The 15,941-nt window shown below is 37.8% G+C and overlaps 2 protein-coding genes across 2 annotated transcripts; both read right to left on the bottom strand.

The window, feature by feature from the left end:
- Positions 1-31: 31 nt before the first annotated feature.
- Positions 32-6,176, bottom strand: LOC134629126 (caspase-6-like). The gene is made up of 8 exons (XM_063476159.1): positions 6,078-6,176; positions 5,754-5,798; positions 4,141-4,183; positions 3,901-4,044; positions 3,201-3,277; positions 2,854-3,029; positions 2,623-2,764; positions 32-2,147 (listed from the first exon to the last, which is right to left on the bottom strand). The coding sequence occupies exons 1-8, from the start codon at positions 6,154-6,156 to the stop codon at positions 1,912-1,914; spliced, it is 942 nt and encodes a 313-aa protein (XP_063332229.1). The 5' UTR covers positions 6,157-6,176; the 3' UTR covers positions 32-1,911.
- A 2,925-nt stretch (positions 6,177-9,101) lies between these two features.
- LOC134629710 (caspase-6-like) lies at positions 9,102-13,611 on the bottom strand. The gene is made up of 8 exons (XM_065471215.1): positions 13,581-13,611; positions 13,380-13,484; positions 11,653-11,695; positions 11,396-11,539; positions 10,966-11,042; positions 10,619-10,794; positions 9,514-9,661; positions 9,102-9,337 (listed from the first exon to the last, which is right to left on the bottom strand). Exons 1-8 carry the CDS (start codon positions 13,609-13,611, stop codon positions 9,102-9,104), a joined length of 960 nt encoding a protein of 319 aa, XP_065327287.1.
- Positions 13,612-15,941: the final 2,330 nt, after the last annotated feature.

The following is a 15,941-nucleotide window of genomic DNA, read 5'->3' as shown; positions in this document are numbered from 1 at the left end:
CCACAAAAATACAGCATTGTTGTGTATTCTGGCGTATTCACCCACCCACGCCACACACACACACACACACCACGTGACACAGTTTTAGGTCCAAAGTACAACTTTAAAAAACACACCCTCCTCCCTGAGGTACTTTTCACACAGGTATTGTCGTCTAGGTGCAAATATGCAGGAGTAAATGTACTATAAATTGCTGACACATAAAGAACATGAAATCCCTTTGTAAAGTAGTGAGGCTTGAGGAAACGCACTGTTTATGTAGTGCTTGGACAGTTTGTTAAAGTGTTGGCTACTTGAGGCTTATAGTGAGATAAGAATGAAACTGATGAGTGGGAGCATTCCTGTGGAAAATTCCAGCTAAGAACTAAGAAATTCCAGTTTTAAGTGGAATGTACTGCACGTCGCCTATTTCTGAAGATGAACTGGAAAATATTTGTCTGGCTGAAAAAAAAAAAAATCCTCAAAAACCCGTGAAACAGACTCACTGACTTTTCCAGCTTCCACAGACAGCGCTGAGCCGGTGAACAGCTCGGTGTACAAGGCTGCTGTAAACTATGTGCTTTGAACTTGTTATAAAAGAAGGCAAACTGAACGCACTGCCGTGCAGTAAGGCATCGTACTGTACTACTAAAGTTATTTCAGTAGTTTTGCGAAGCAGCCAAAAAAGACTGATTCATAACCATTATAATTTAAATACAGATGGGTTGTAATCCACATGGACGGGGATAGAAAAAAATAACAGGACTACCAAATTTAACACAGCTACGCCATCAATGGCAGTATTTAAACGATGACAGTAGTTTTAATGTTGCCTGTTTTGGCAGATTTGTTGCCTTTTACACACCCCTGTCCCCCAGAAAAAAACATCTCTGCTAGTTTTCCTCTGGCCTGTAGTGCCTTTTCTTCATTTCCAGCTCCAGGCATGTCTGCCTTCTCTTTTATATAATAAAATTAAATGCCAGTTGTCTCGTTATGCTTACAGAACTAAAACAACAAATGACATTTAAGAACTATTTTCTTTGTATGGAACTAAATCTGATCATCAAAAGAAATGTGTGGCTAGCTGTCAGTGAAGCTCAGCCATTAACTTGAACATCCTGGCATTCCCACATGATCTCTTTTTAATACTCAGGAAATAATTCCTGAAAGTGGACATTGCTACTGAGTTTTACAAATATATTTCTGGGCACTTATGTCTTACGAGATAAGTGCCATTTAGTTGTGTTAAATTCAAGCAGAGTGGTCGTTTCAACAGCTGATATCACCGAACTCTGTAATTAATTCATTACTAATGCAATCAAGATGGATAGACACAACTACAGGCCTGAGGTATATACAACTGATTTTCAATTGGATGTTCTCTATAAACTTATTAGATCTTGTTATATTTTGTGTCATAAGCAGCTTAGTCAGACTGGCAACACACACAGTTGTGCTCACTAAGTAAAACAGCATCTCTATTTCCAACAACATTTCAAATATCAGTTACTGTAGGGGTTGTTGGGTTGGATTCCATTATAATCCCAACTATTGGTTTGCATTCAGAGATAACTGGGAAAGTCTGACCAAGATTAAACAGTTCATTTGGTTTTTTTTAATCTGGAAACCACGTTTTCACTGTTTAGTTATTTAAATTTTGCCATAAGAACAACACTAATTCTTTGCTAAAGAAACATGTTTTGCATATGCCCCCATAGAGCCTAACAGGCGCAGAATGAAGCCACAAACTGCATTAGATGGTCACTTTGCATGTGTTCATATTCACATGGTGATGCAGAAAATTATATACATTTAGTCCTAATCTGGTGCCATGTGTAAATTCCTGTTCAGAAGCCCTATCTAGTTAAAAAAACAAACAAAAAAAACCCCAACACATAAACCCGCTTATTGAAAGACTGAGGTGTGACAGTGTTACTTTTTTGGTCGGAAGTAAAGTTTCTTGGTGAGCATTGAAGCAAAACAAGGTACTTGCTTCTTCCCGATAGCGTGTGGATCACGAGCTCTCAGAACACTCCTCATGGACACTTTTCTATTGACCAGCGTGAGTAACTCTGTGAATTCCAGGGTATCACCAAGCTTTTGGAGCAATTCACACAGATCTTGGATATACCAGGAGCCATTGATAGTCTCCCGGTGTGAGTAATAACCTAAAAAATATTGAAAAGTAAAGTTAATATGGAAGGTGAAGAAAAAGCAAACGGAAGAAGTATGGATTTTTAGAAAGCTATGAAATGGTAAATGCTTTACACCAGGATTTATAGTGGCTCAATCGTACTGTTTTATTAAGGAAAAGAAACCTATTTAGGCACTGGTCCAGCTCTTGATCACCGATAAATGAGCTTAGACATATAAACACAAATACACAAACAGTGTATAACACTAGCTGGACAGTTTGTGACACTGTAATTGTGTGTCACTGGTAGCCAAGTGGAGACATTTTAGCTTTATATTATTATTAATTATATTAAACAGAGGAAACTATTAGGTATATTTGAGGATACTATTATTCTAACATCACATATCTACCCTATGATTAAAAAAATACTCAGTTCAGTGTCTTTGATATTTCCCTCTGAGCCCAAATAAAAAGCAAAAGGTTGAGTCAAATCCCAGAAGACTCACCTTCAGCCACAGAATAGCACATGATGAAGTCAGCCCCAGCAGGGAGCGTGTGTATGGCACTGGCATCCACAAACACCTCTACTCTGCTATCCACTGCATCAGCAGGGGTAACCGGATCGTCATGTTTTTCTCCTCGACATGCCTGGAGATGGATGGATGGAGCGTTAAACTAAGGTAATGCAGCAAGTTAACATGCTCTAATAGACTTGACTGATCTCGGCTAGTGTGTACCTGTATTACGAAGATCTTTGGCTTTCCAACAAGGTCCTGGCACTTGTCTCCTTTGAACATGGACGTGATCTCCTGAATACTGATTTTTCCATCGTAGCAATAAACATGGTTATCCTCTCCGTGGCTCAGAAAGGCGAGGAAAAAGCAATCCGCATCTGAGTGATCTTCCTCTGCAGCTAGTGGGACAAAAAGTACTTGTTAAACTTGCAGCTGTATGTTGGATTTGACACAGATATGTTTGCAGGGGAGCAAAGAGTTATGGGAGAAATCAAACTACGGTGATGATTTTTATGTCCATCTTGGATGCATGGTAGTCATTTGTGAGTTACAAGTGATTATGTGGGTACCTCTGGCGATTTCATCTAGGACTGCCTCCTGCTTGTAGTTATCATAACACCTCACTTCAAACTTTAGGTCCTTCAATCTGAACAGAAAGTGAAAATGAGTTGATTAGTTTAATCAAGGACCAAAAGTAATTTTATTGTTCTTTATGAGCAATATAAATTCTTTAGACAAGGTTTGGTTTGGATCAGGATTGATTGGACCTTTTTCCTCCTATAAATCCTAAGTCCTATAAATTTCAATGCCTCAATATTTCTCCTTCTGCAGACACTCTACAGCATCAGCTATTACCACCACAGGAGAGATGGTCATAGGATTCTTTCTAAAATCCACAACCACCTCTTCAGTTGTTGATGCAGTAGGAACAACTTGGACAACTGTGAAATCAACCTCTATAGGGCCACGATCACACTCTGTAGTGGGGATTGTGATCAGGGTCATCACTATTCAGGAGAGAAACAATCACAGAGTTCTCTGTGAACTTAAAAATATAGCGCACATATTGTCCTTGGCACTCGCTGGTGCACCGCGGTGAAAGAACTCAGCCTCAGGGCAATCCAACAGAGAAAAGAATAACATTTAATAACCAGGAAAAAAAACATTTGAAATTCTTACACGATATTACCACAGAATAGATCTAAACCTGCCATGAAAGCGCAGGCTAATGCAATTTCCTTTTCTTAAGCGGGTAGATGGAAGTTGTACCTTTTCTCTAAATTCGAACGATCAGCATTGGTTCCATTTCTGTCATTCAAGCCCAGGCGCCAGAAGAAGCGCTCCTGATTAAAGATGAGTGCAAGACCTCGTCGTTTGTTGCCCATCTTGTACTCCTCTGCAGGATCCAGGTAGCTGAATATCGAGTGAAAATTGGGCACATGAATACAGCGCAATAACCTAAGTGAGAATTTCAAGTAACAGCCACAAAACGTGGAAGCAAGAATTTACCTTCTGATGAAGGAGTCGGTCTCTGTTTGGTTTTCCGTGCATACTATTGAAAAGCACATGCATAAATAACCAGTGCAATAACTACAAAATAATAATGCTGTGGCAAGTCTTGCTTTATGCTTATCCAAGTTTTGCAACATGCCAGTGTTAATGATAAACATGATATTGGAAAGAAAGTAGTAACACATGTATGACAATATCCTAGATTGTACTGTGCCAGTAACTACCTGCTTAATGCGCCAGTAAGAGTGTTAGACTAAACTGAGCACAGACGGCAACCGTGATATTTTTAAAATCTCAGTACTGCATCAATAATGCACTTGACAATATCATAGTTGTGTAATTGTTCTTTTTCCTTCAGGCTGTTCTCACTAACTCCACACGCAAACGTCTTAAAATAATTAAGATAAATTTGACCATTAACATATATCTAATATCCCGTCAATACAGGAAATTAGGTTTCTTAATATTGTAATTGAGAAACCTTTTGTGTAGTGAAAATCAAATATTGTGACAGATGTAAGTCAATTCAATTTATATTTATAAATACTTATAAATATTATAAATACTTCTAAATATATTTATATATTTACTTATACAGAGCTAAATAACAACAACAGTTACCTTAATGTGTTTCATACTGTGAAGACCCTACGGTATTCAGGAGAAAGCGTCAACAATCAAATGATCTTTTATGAGGAAGCACTTTCGAGTGGTGGGAAGGAAGAACTCCCTTGTAACAGGAAGAAATCCTCTAACCATTTGGAGGATGAGGGAAAAGGAAAAAGAAAACACAGCAGAGGACTTATCCATAGCAGGATTTAGCTTTTCAGACTTTTGTTTTTGTTTAAGAGTACAGCTACAAGTGCTGCTAGTGTGGGGGTCAAGCAGCCATTGTTCCATCCGCTCAAAGTCCTGACAGCTGCCAATGGCTGAGTGACGGGTAGAGAAACATAGCAAAGGTTGCTAAAAGAACAAAGCCCAAGAGTAACAGCTCTATTCTCCACCCTACAGATACATATGGCAGAGTATTTGTGCAAATGAAATAGAATGGGTGTATTTGATATTAAGATAAAAAGGTTATTTGAGGTGACTGTTGTTGGTTCTATATAAATAAACCTTTGTTAAAGTGTATCCATGCGGGCCATTTGCTCATTTTTATTTCCATAGCCTGGCCCTGAGGCAATCTTTACCATCACTTTAGATCTTTTGCTTTTGTTATTAGTTACTCACATATATAAATAAACTCACAGCTGAATACAAAACAAGCAAGCAACAAAAACTCTGTAAGTGCACCTGGAAGTCCAACACTGATAATTAGAAGAAAAAATGTTGTGTATAAAGCAGCCATAAAGCAGCTTCCTGACCTGGACTGAGGGGTACAGCTATGAAAGCGATAGTAAAAATCTTTGAGCTGAGGATTAATCACACGCTGTTTTACATGCCCTGTTTGTTTCACCAGCAACAAAACATTACTTTTATTACATTGTTTGTACAACTTTACAGTTTTTAGTGTTTCACTTTTTGCTTTTGGTATGAGCAAGTACTTTGTCGTTCATGTCTTAAAAAAAGCTTTTAGAATTTTTATATACTTCACGGTAGGAAATACTCACCTTGCTTGCTTTCACCTGTTGGTGTGCTGTCTGTGGCAACACTTCCTAGGAAAGTCAGAGAAGGAGGAGCAGTGAAGTCCCGACTTCATTGCTATTACATTAAAAAAAAACAACCTGATACAGGTTGTACTAACGTGGTGACTGACTTAAAGAAACGCTTATAGTAAATGTGTGACAGCATTTATAATAGAGCATACCAAACAGTAAAATACATTGAGCTCAGCGTAGATCGAAACTTAGTAGCGTTGCACTTATTGTTCGGCTTTCAAATTAACAGGTCACCTGTCTCTTTCTAATATTTTTTTTAAAATTCAAATTTATTACCTCCGCAGTCGTCTTTTTGCTTGTCAGACATGTTCACGGTTCGTCTTTTTTTCGAACTGACGCCGTGAGAAGAAAACATCACCGTCGTAAAACCCACCCTAAAAAGAGTTCAGGGTGTGGTTCCGCCCACCGTAACCTCATTGGCTCAGCTTTTTACCTATTGGCTCTCGCATCTGTCATTCAAAGATTTAAAGACTAGTATTTCCGTGTTTGCAACATACAAGTTCAGGCAACTACCAAATCACGAACAACAAGAGCATGAGAAGAAAGTAAAAGATTAAGTGGGCTAAAAGTCTAATCCAGATTTATGTTACGAGACTCATCTCACACATGATTAAAAACATAAAGCCTACACTTCATTGTTCTTGAGACATTTAAAGGTCCACATATTTATAAACCAATGAGAGGTAACAAATTAAAAAGATGCTTCTGCAAGTCACATTAGTGCCAGCTTTACCATCGCATTCAGCTACATTCTGTGGAAGGGCAGGGTGGATGTGCAAACACTGCCAACTCATCATATGTTCTCGTTTTTCTCATGGTATAAGGAACTGGATACTGACCGCCTTATTTTACACTGTTTTGTAATAATGTGCTGTTTGGCAGTTTTAGGAGATATGGGGAGTTATATTATTTGTCATCTTATTTGCATCTGATGTGTTTAAAATCAATCAGTAAACATCTCCTCCTCCATTATCAATTACATAAGATAGTCACCATTTGTTTATTACTGGAAGCATTATGTATGTGTGTAAATGTAAATAAACAAAATACAATTACACATTTCATTGATGCCAATGGCATTACTGATTCAATTTATGAATTCACATTCTTTATCAAGTCTCACTTTTATGTGTAAAAGTTTAGGTTTAGTGCAGACATGAAGAGGGTCAAGATTGGGATTTCTTTCAGTGGCCATAAACCTATTCTGCTATATGAAGACCTGAAATATTTTTAAATGAAGCTCTGTTTCCCTCTGTTGGAAACGGTATGCATAACAACACATAATCACTTTCACGTCAATACACAAACACACATTATAATTTCCGATATTATCTTTAGACTACAGCAAAGTTCTATATCTTTATTCGTACAGTAATAATATGAAGATTGCATCATTTACTTTGATGTAAGTTTCAGTAACACCTTTAATATTACTAATTACAATTAATTAGAACATTAATTGAAAAAAATATAAACTCACCTCGAACACTGAGGAAACAAGGAAGAGGAACAATGGGCAAATTACTACAGTATGACAAGTACAGGCATTACTAATGGCATGAAATGAATGCTTCCCCAAGTCTGTTTGAATCGATTGTATTTTGATTAAATTTGCTTTCAAAATGTTTTTGGACAAATAAAGCATGCGCACACACTTTCTGTCACAAAAACAATGGAGATTTTTATTTAAAACAAAATTAACGAGGGCAAAGCCACAACTAAAATCTCATTGGTTCACAAAAGTATGACTAAAGCCTGTGTGTAATTTGGTGTATTTCCTTTTTCTTCACACAGATCATGACCACAAGTGTTTTTGACTTGAGTAGAACTTTTTTAAAAAAACACAACCTCTTACTTTTCACGCTAGTGTGATCACTGAGGTGCAAATACACATTAGTACATGTATCATAAAGTGCTGACAGAACATGAATTCCATTCCTCAAGTAGTAAGCTTGAGGAAACACTCTGATTATGTAGTGCTTGGATAGGTTGTTAGTGTTACTGGCACCCTGAGGCTTAGAGTGAGATAAGTAAGAATGAAACTGATGAGTATAAAAATCCAGATTTTGTCATTTTTTTCCCTTCCTTCCTGATTGCTAAGCTATCATGTCATCTGCCTCTCATGATAAGTTGGAAAACAACTGGCTGTTGACACCAAGCAAACCAGACTCCCTGACGTTCCGTTGAAAACTTGTCTGTGCAAGGCAGCTGAGTATGTGTTTTGAACCTGATATAAATTAAGGCCACGTGAATGCACTTCTGTGTAGAAAGGCATCATTCTGTGCTGCTAGGGTAATTTCAGTAATTTTACAAAGTAGCCAACAAAGACTGTGGTCCATAATCATTCTGTAGTTTTAATGTAATTCAACACAATGGCTTTACAGTATTTAAAAAAATGACAGAAGTTTTAATGTTGCCTATTTTGACAAACTTGTTTCCTTCTTATAAAACAAACAGCTTCATTAAGAAAGTTAAAGGGACAATTCACCCCAAAATCAAATGTATGTCATTTTCCTCTAGTGGCATTTATTTCCATTGTTTTGGTGCTAGTTGATCAGTTTCTGAGACACCATCTGTAGAAATGTGTGCCTCCTCTTTGATATAATGGAACTAAATGCCAGTTTGTCCTGTGATGCCTAAAGGACTAAAATGAAGAATTACATTTAGAAACTATTTTATTTCTATTGAATTAACTCAAACAACCAAGAGAAACATGTGGTTAGTTTCACTACATCTCAGCTGGCTGGGACACCTTTAACTTGAACATCCCATCATGCTGCCACATGTTGATATATTCTTGCTTCTACAAGCAGTTAAAGAGAAAACAGTTCCTATATGAAATCTTTTCAGTATATTGAACATCATTTCTGGAAAAAGACATTGCTTCTGGGTTTTACATTTCATTTAGTTCTGTTAAATTTAAATAGAGAAACATTTCAACAGCTGATATCACCAAACTGTGTAACTGACTAAAGCAATCAAGTAGGGTAAAAAGCACCCCAGGCCTGAATTACATACAAGTGTATATGAGGTGAACTTTCCCTTTAAAATCAGTACTTTAAGTGGCAGCTTAGTTACTCAGGAGACAGCTATAGTTGTAACCATTAAGTAAAATAGCATAGATGTACCTCTATAATACATATGTCTAGAGGTTGTTCCTGTGATTTTATCAGATGTGTGTCACTAGAAATATCGAGGCTCCTAATTAGTGTTATAAAAGATCATTTATTTTCTGTAGTCAGAAGTCGGTTTTAGTTAAAAATATAAATCAGCTCATTTAAAGACTGAAGTGAGACATTGTTACTTTTTTGGTCGGAAGTAAAGTTTCTTAGTGAGCATTGAAGCAAAACAAGGCATTTGCTTTTTCCCAACAAGCTCTGAGTCACAGGATTTTGGAACGTTCTTCATCGACACTTTTCTGTTGACTAGCGTGAGTAATTCTGTGAATTCAAGGGAGTTGCCATATTTTCGGAGCATCTCACACAGAGCCTGGATGTACCAGGAGCCTTTCTTAGTCTCCCGGAAGGAGTAGTATCCTAACAAAGGACAAAAACAGCAAAACATGGCAGATTTTCTAGTGTGATTATGAAATATTAAATACTTTACACAGGATTCATAAAGGGTCACTCATATGGTAAAAAAAAAAATCTATCCAGGAATTTTTTCACTTCTCCTCTAAGCTAAAGGTTCAGTCTAATCCCAGAAGACTCACCTTCAGCCACAGCAGAGCATATTATAAAATCAGCCCCAGCGGGGAGGGTGTGTATGGCACTGGCATCTGCAAACACCTCAACTTTGCCATCCACCGCATCAGCAGGGGTCACTGTAACTCCTTCATCAAACAGTTTTCCACGACATGCCTGGAGATGAGAGATGGACACTGGCATTAACTGGGTGCTGGACTTGCTAATAAACAGAAGACAGACTGACAGACTTTATTTCCTCCTTCACCTCCTCCCCCATTATCCTCAACACTGGCTCCCCTCAGGGATGTGTTTTGAGCCCCCTGCTGTACTCTCTACGCCCTTATAACTGCTCAGTCACATTCCCAAGCACCCACGTTGTCAAGTTTGTGGTGGAACTAATTTCCAGCAACTATGAGACAAAGTACAGGTTGCAGGAAGAACATCTGGAGGATTGGTGCAAAGCAAACAACCTCTCCATTAATGTTAAGAAAATGAAAGTGGCATTCATGAACTTTTGAAAAAGCTGCTGAGAGCTCTCTTACCCCTTATGGCCATCTCCAGCTTCAAGTACCTGGGTATAAACATTAACAACAGCCTCACCTGAACACCAACTTCAGCAGGCTAATAATGAAGCCCCACTTGTAACTACTGATGCTCTCCACAGTCCAGTTCAGTGGAGAGCATCCTCACACCATGTGCCTCTGTGAGTCGTGGAACCTGCTTTGCTGCTGATGGGAAGACTCTACAAGTGTGTGCAGAAACTCAGCAGCAGCCTCTCTCTTATCAACTGAAGACATCAACATCAGTTCAGACGTATAAATTCAGCCACACATTAGAGACTTTTCACGTGTGTACCCACACACCACATTACACATTATGGTTTCTATCTTATGTTCATTAATGTTCATATTTATACTCACATTTATCTGCACTTTCTTGCATTCTAACACTCACTGCTCCTTAAGTTGTATTTCTTTTCATTGTATTACTGAGTTTTGCTTGTTTTTGCAATGCTGTTTCACCAGTACCTCATTACTTAGTTTGGTTCTCATGCAACATCATTTATTGAGATGACAATAAACAGCAGGTTGAAACAATCTGATGGACTTGACTTGGTTGTGTATTTTGCACCTGTATTATGAAGATCTTTGGCTTTCCGACAAGGTCCCGGCACTTGTCTCCTTTGAACATGGACATCATGTCCTGGATACTAAGTTTTCCATCGTAGCAATAAACATGGTTATCCTCTCCGTGACTCAGGAAGGCGAGCAAAAAGCAATCAGCATCTGAGTGATCTTCCTCCGCAGCTTGTGGGACAACAAATACTTGTTAAACTTGCAGTGAATTGTTGGATTTGACACAGATATCTTTGCAGCAGAGCAAAGAGTTATGAGAGAAATCAAAATACGTTGATGATTTTTCATGTACATCCTGGATGCATTCCATTTGAGAGTTAACAATTGTGATTATGTGGGTACCTTTAGCTATTTCATCTATGACATCCTCCTGCCTGTAGTTATCATAACACCTCACTTCAAAGTTTAGATCCTTCAGGCTGAACAAAAAGTGAAAATGAGTTGATTAGTTTAACAGATCATCCATCAGTCTATTTAGAATCACCTCTTCACTGCAGGACCAACGTTATTCTCTACAGTGGGAATTTGTGAAAAATATAGCACATCAAATATTGGTTTTGGCACTAACTGGAGCACAAAGGTGAAATCAGCCTCAAGAGGATCCAGGAGAGAAAATAACATTTCATCATCAGGAAAAATCTGTGGAAATTCTCACACAGTTTTACCACAGAAGGGAGCTACAACTGCTAAACAAGTGCTGGCATGTTCTTTAGCACAAAGCTGTGTCAAATACAGTGTTTCCCTTTCTTTAGCAGATAGCTGGAAATTGTACCTTTTCTTCAAGTTGTAACGATCAACACTGGTTCCAACTCTGTCATTCAAGCCCAGGCGCCAGAAGAACTTCTCCTGATTAAAAATGAGAGCAAGACCTCGTCGTTTGTTACACATCTTGTACTCCTCTGCAGGATCCAAGGAGCTGATTTTAGAGAAAAATTTGTAATGAATGCTGGCAATATTCTGAGTGTGTGGTCCCAGAATAAAGTGATAAATTCCAGCTAATAGCCAGAAAAGGTGGAAGTAAGAATTTACCTTCTGATGAAGGAGGTGTTCTCTGTTTGTTTCTCTTTGCATACTATTGAAAAACAAATTCAAAAATAACCAGCGCAATAATTACAAAATAATAATACAGAGCCAAGTCCTGCTTTACATCTTATCTAAATATTGATGATTATGATTACCAATGATAACCATTGTATTGAAAAGAACATAGGACGATATGGACATATTTGTGTTTCACTAACCACCCACACACAAACACACACGCACACATATTAAAATAATTACATTTGTTGTGACAGTTCTCATTACAGCAATAACAAAAAAATGGCCAAAAATGCACAGAAACTTCTTGACTACTTCTGTCATCAAATATGGTCATGGAGTTATTGTTCCATCCATTCAGATTCCTGACAGCTGTTAACAGCTGGGTGATGCATGGAGAAAGATGGCAAAGGCTGCTAAAAGAACAGAGGCAGAGAGGGACAGCTTTACTCTACAGATATACTGTATAGGGTAGACTTAGGGTGGCATGGGTGTATTTGACAGAAAGAATTTCATTTAGTTCAGTTTTTGTTTCTGTTTCTAAAGTTCCTGACGTGGCTGAGCAGCCGGTGTGTTTAAGGAAACGAACCAAATGTAGACACTGAAGGAGATGGAACTGAGCTGTAAACAAAAAAGCAAGCCTTTTATTGTAGCTGATGACATAAATACACAGAATAAGGCAAAAGGCGAACAGGGGCAAAAACTAAACTAAAATCTAAACTGGGCAAACTAAACTGTGGTTACTATGATTAAACTATGATAACTATGACTACTGGCAGGAACATGATCCTGAGCAGGAACATGATCCTGAGCAGGAACATGATCCTGAGCAGGAACATGATCCTGAGCAGGAACATGATCCTGAGCAGGAACATGCAAATAACTATGATGAAAAACCAAGAACGTGAACATGACCTGAGCAAATGCATGAAAAAAGTTTAACCTCATGTGAGGTAAAGGGAAGGAACACAGACGACAATGACTGAATGAAGCACAGAGACTAAATACACAACTGGGGAAACAGCTGACACAAATGAACATAACCACATCACAGGGAAAGAGTAAAAATAAACACACTGAACAAAGAAACGCAAGAATTAAAAAAAAAAAAAAAACAGGAAACACGGAGAGACGTAGACATGACAACACAGGCTTGACAACATGAAACACAGACACGAAATACAAGTCATACTGACACAGAGGACAAGAACAGACTCACACAAGGGGACATAGATGAAAGCTTAAACTAGAATAACATTCAACTAAATCCTAACAGATAATACTAACACAAGACTTAACATATTTTCAGTATGATATAAGAAATCAAAAATACAAAATGAACTCAACATGCTGGGTCACAGGCCCAGCCCCTGACAGCACATTATCATGGTCATAGGCTCTACTTTGAACTGTGTGTTTCATATTTACTCCACACTCATACATATTTTAGTACAAAATGACAGGATGGTGGACAGAATACTTTGGACATCAACATTTGTTGAGATCCACCTTAAAAATCCAGCACAGGTAATTAGATCAATGTCACCCTATTTAATTTGAATTCAATGCTGATTTTGCCATAATAAAATTATACTTTTTTAAATTTTTAAACTTTGCACTTTGTTTCACTTCTGCTTTGGTATGAACAAGTATTCTCTCATCCATATTTCAAAATAAGTTTTCAATCTATATAAATCACAGTCTGAAATACTCACCTGCCTTATTCTCAGTTTCTACTGTCTGTAGCCTGCTGTCTGTAGCAACACTTCCTGGGAAGGTAATAGAGAACATGACACCTGTTGTAGTAACATAGTGATTGGCTTAAGGAAATTAAAAATTTATATTAAAGGTGTGACAGCACTTACACAGGTCAGGTGTCTTTTTTTAAAATAAAGACAAAAATTTTAATTTGTTACCTCCACATTCGTCTTCTGCCCTGTTAGACATGTCCGCAGGTCACCTTGCCTTCGACTGACGCAAAGAGAAAAACACATTTATCTGGTCAAATCATCCTAAAGAGGCATTTTGTAGCCCTGCCCCCAGCTGTCTTGTTGAATCTGAAGTATTGCCTTCCGTCAAGGATCTGAGTTGTCAGAAATCTCCACCCACGGTCATTCATTCATGTATGCAGATGATGAAAGGTTGCAGTGGTATCACTTTACCACAGAAGTCCGTGTTTGGTGATAATTTTGCTACAGAGATGATTGTGAAAGTATAAGTTTATACTGAGCAAAATCAGTTAAGCAGTTTAGTAGCTCCGTGCTTAAGATTTCCTGCTACTGAAATCTTTTCGATTTATTTTCTTCTTATGTTTGATCAACATAGGCTACTGACTGTGAACTACAATAATGGAGAAGTGTTCACAGTTTCAGCTGCTCGAGAGAAGAATGGTGATAGCAGTTCAAAGATATGTAGATCAACCAGCTGACATACAGAAAGCACAAGATATCATTGATAACAAATATAGCTGAACGTTAGACCAGCCTTTGCGTGTCCTATAAGGAGCCAGACAAGGAGGTGGGTGATGTAGGCTATTTATTTATTTATGATGCTGAGGGGAAGGTAGTGTAGATAAGAAAGACTTTTTTTTTTTTGCTACAGTTAAAGATCACCTTTTATCAGTGCATCAGCAACCTTAGACCTGAATAACTAGATCAGGTTGAAAACAACCGTTAAAGTGTAGTGACACAGATTAAATTTAACATGAATCGCATAAGAATGATTATGTTGATTTAATAAGCTGCTCTCTCAGTGTCTGCGATCATCCTCTACCAGCAAAGCCTAACTGCTGTTCTTCATCATGAGAGAAATCAAACTTCTGCTTATTGATCAGAAAAAATTATGGTTTTAAATATTAGTTTGATCAAGTTTATTTTGTTATGCATGTTCATGTCATGGATTGTAAACATCTCAGAGAGGAGACGTGCTTGCATCCCAACAAGGATCGCCTAGACAATCTGTAACACTGTGGGTGAACCAATGTAAATATTAATAGCGTCAATACCAACACTGGTACTGGTATGAGATTGATACTAGCACAAAAAGACTGTTACTTTGATTGTCTCCTCTAAGTTCAGTTTATTGCTCCCGCTCATTTGAAAACAGGTCTGTGCAAACACCCCACTCCGCCCCCTCCTCCATGCTCTGCTGTGTTTAGTTGACTGGCAGTTGTGTGACAGTACACAACCCATCTATGGAAAGCAGAATATTTACATCACTCAACGATAGGCAAATGACATTTGGTTGATATTCTGTCTCTCCCCATTGAACTGGAACTGCCATTAAAATAAGAGACTGTTCATTTCTTTCTAAGCAAAGAAGCCAAAGAAGCAAACTTAAAAAAAAAAGTGGAACATGATCCTGCATAGCATCAGTGTAACTTTTTCATTACTTCCTGTTAAAGGAAAAAAATTTGAGTCAGGTATGCAAAACCTGAGGTTGGTTTTTTCTTCTTTTCCATTGTGTAACTGTCAGTAAACATAACATTTTGCTGTAATCATAGAGCTCTGTTTCACAGCAGCATTCAGGATGGTAGGTTGTTAGTCTCCCCTGAAAAACTAACCTTGGGAAAAGTCAAGAGGACACTTACCTTTTTACTATCGATCATGAATTCTTACTCAGTGTTTAAATCACAATAAAGACATGAAAAGTGTCTTTGTGGATGATTCAAGTTGTATAGATTTGTGACTTTGCTAAAGATTAAATCACAAGTTAGATTGTCCGATTATTAAAATCTCAATCTAATGACAGACAGAACGAGCCTGTTGACTTCTTACTCAGTGCAAACACTGGGAAAAGAAGGAAGTAAAACACATAACATACTGGCTACAGGCATTTATCTCATACTGAGTATGACAAGCACGGACTGTTTCCCAAGTCACCTCAGTGGTTTCGACGTAGGAGACACTCATATTTTGAACTGACACTTTGGTGGCATTTTGATTTATTTTGTAGTAATGTCTCCTTCCTGTTTTGTTGTTTGTATTTGATGTGGAGCACCTTGTGATTTTATCTTGCAAGGTGCTGTGAAAAGTAATAAAACTTACTTCTTTGCTGTAAATCAGTTTTGTTTTGATTTAACCTGCTTCTAAACCATTTCAGGACAAACAAGAGAATCCACACACACTCACACACACTTAGTGCAACAAAACTATTAAAGTTAGAAATTTTATTGAGGGCAAAGCAGTAAGTACAATCCATAAAATCATTAAAGTAATGCAAAAAAATACACTGTCAGTGTGTAAATGCAAATACACGTTAATAAATGTACCAAAAAC

Source organism: Pelmatolapia mariae, linkage group LG6 (genome assembly GCF_036321145.2).
Source record: "Pelmatolapia mariae isolate MD_Pm_ZW linkage group LG6, Pm_UMD_F_2, whole genome shotgun sequence".
NCBI lineage: Eukaryota > Metazoa > Chordata > Actinopteri > Cichliformes > Cichlidae > Pelmatolapia > Pelmatolapia mariae.
This window is presented reverse-complemented; position numbering and strand designations above follow the sequence as displayed.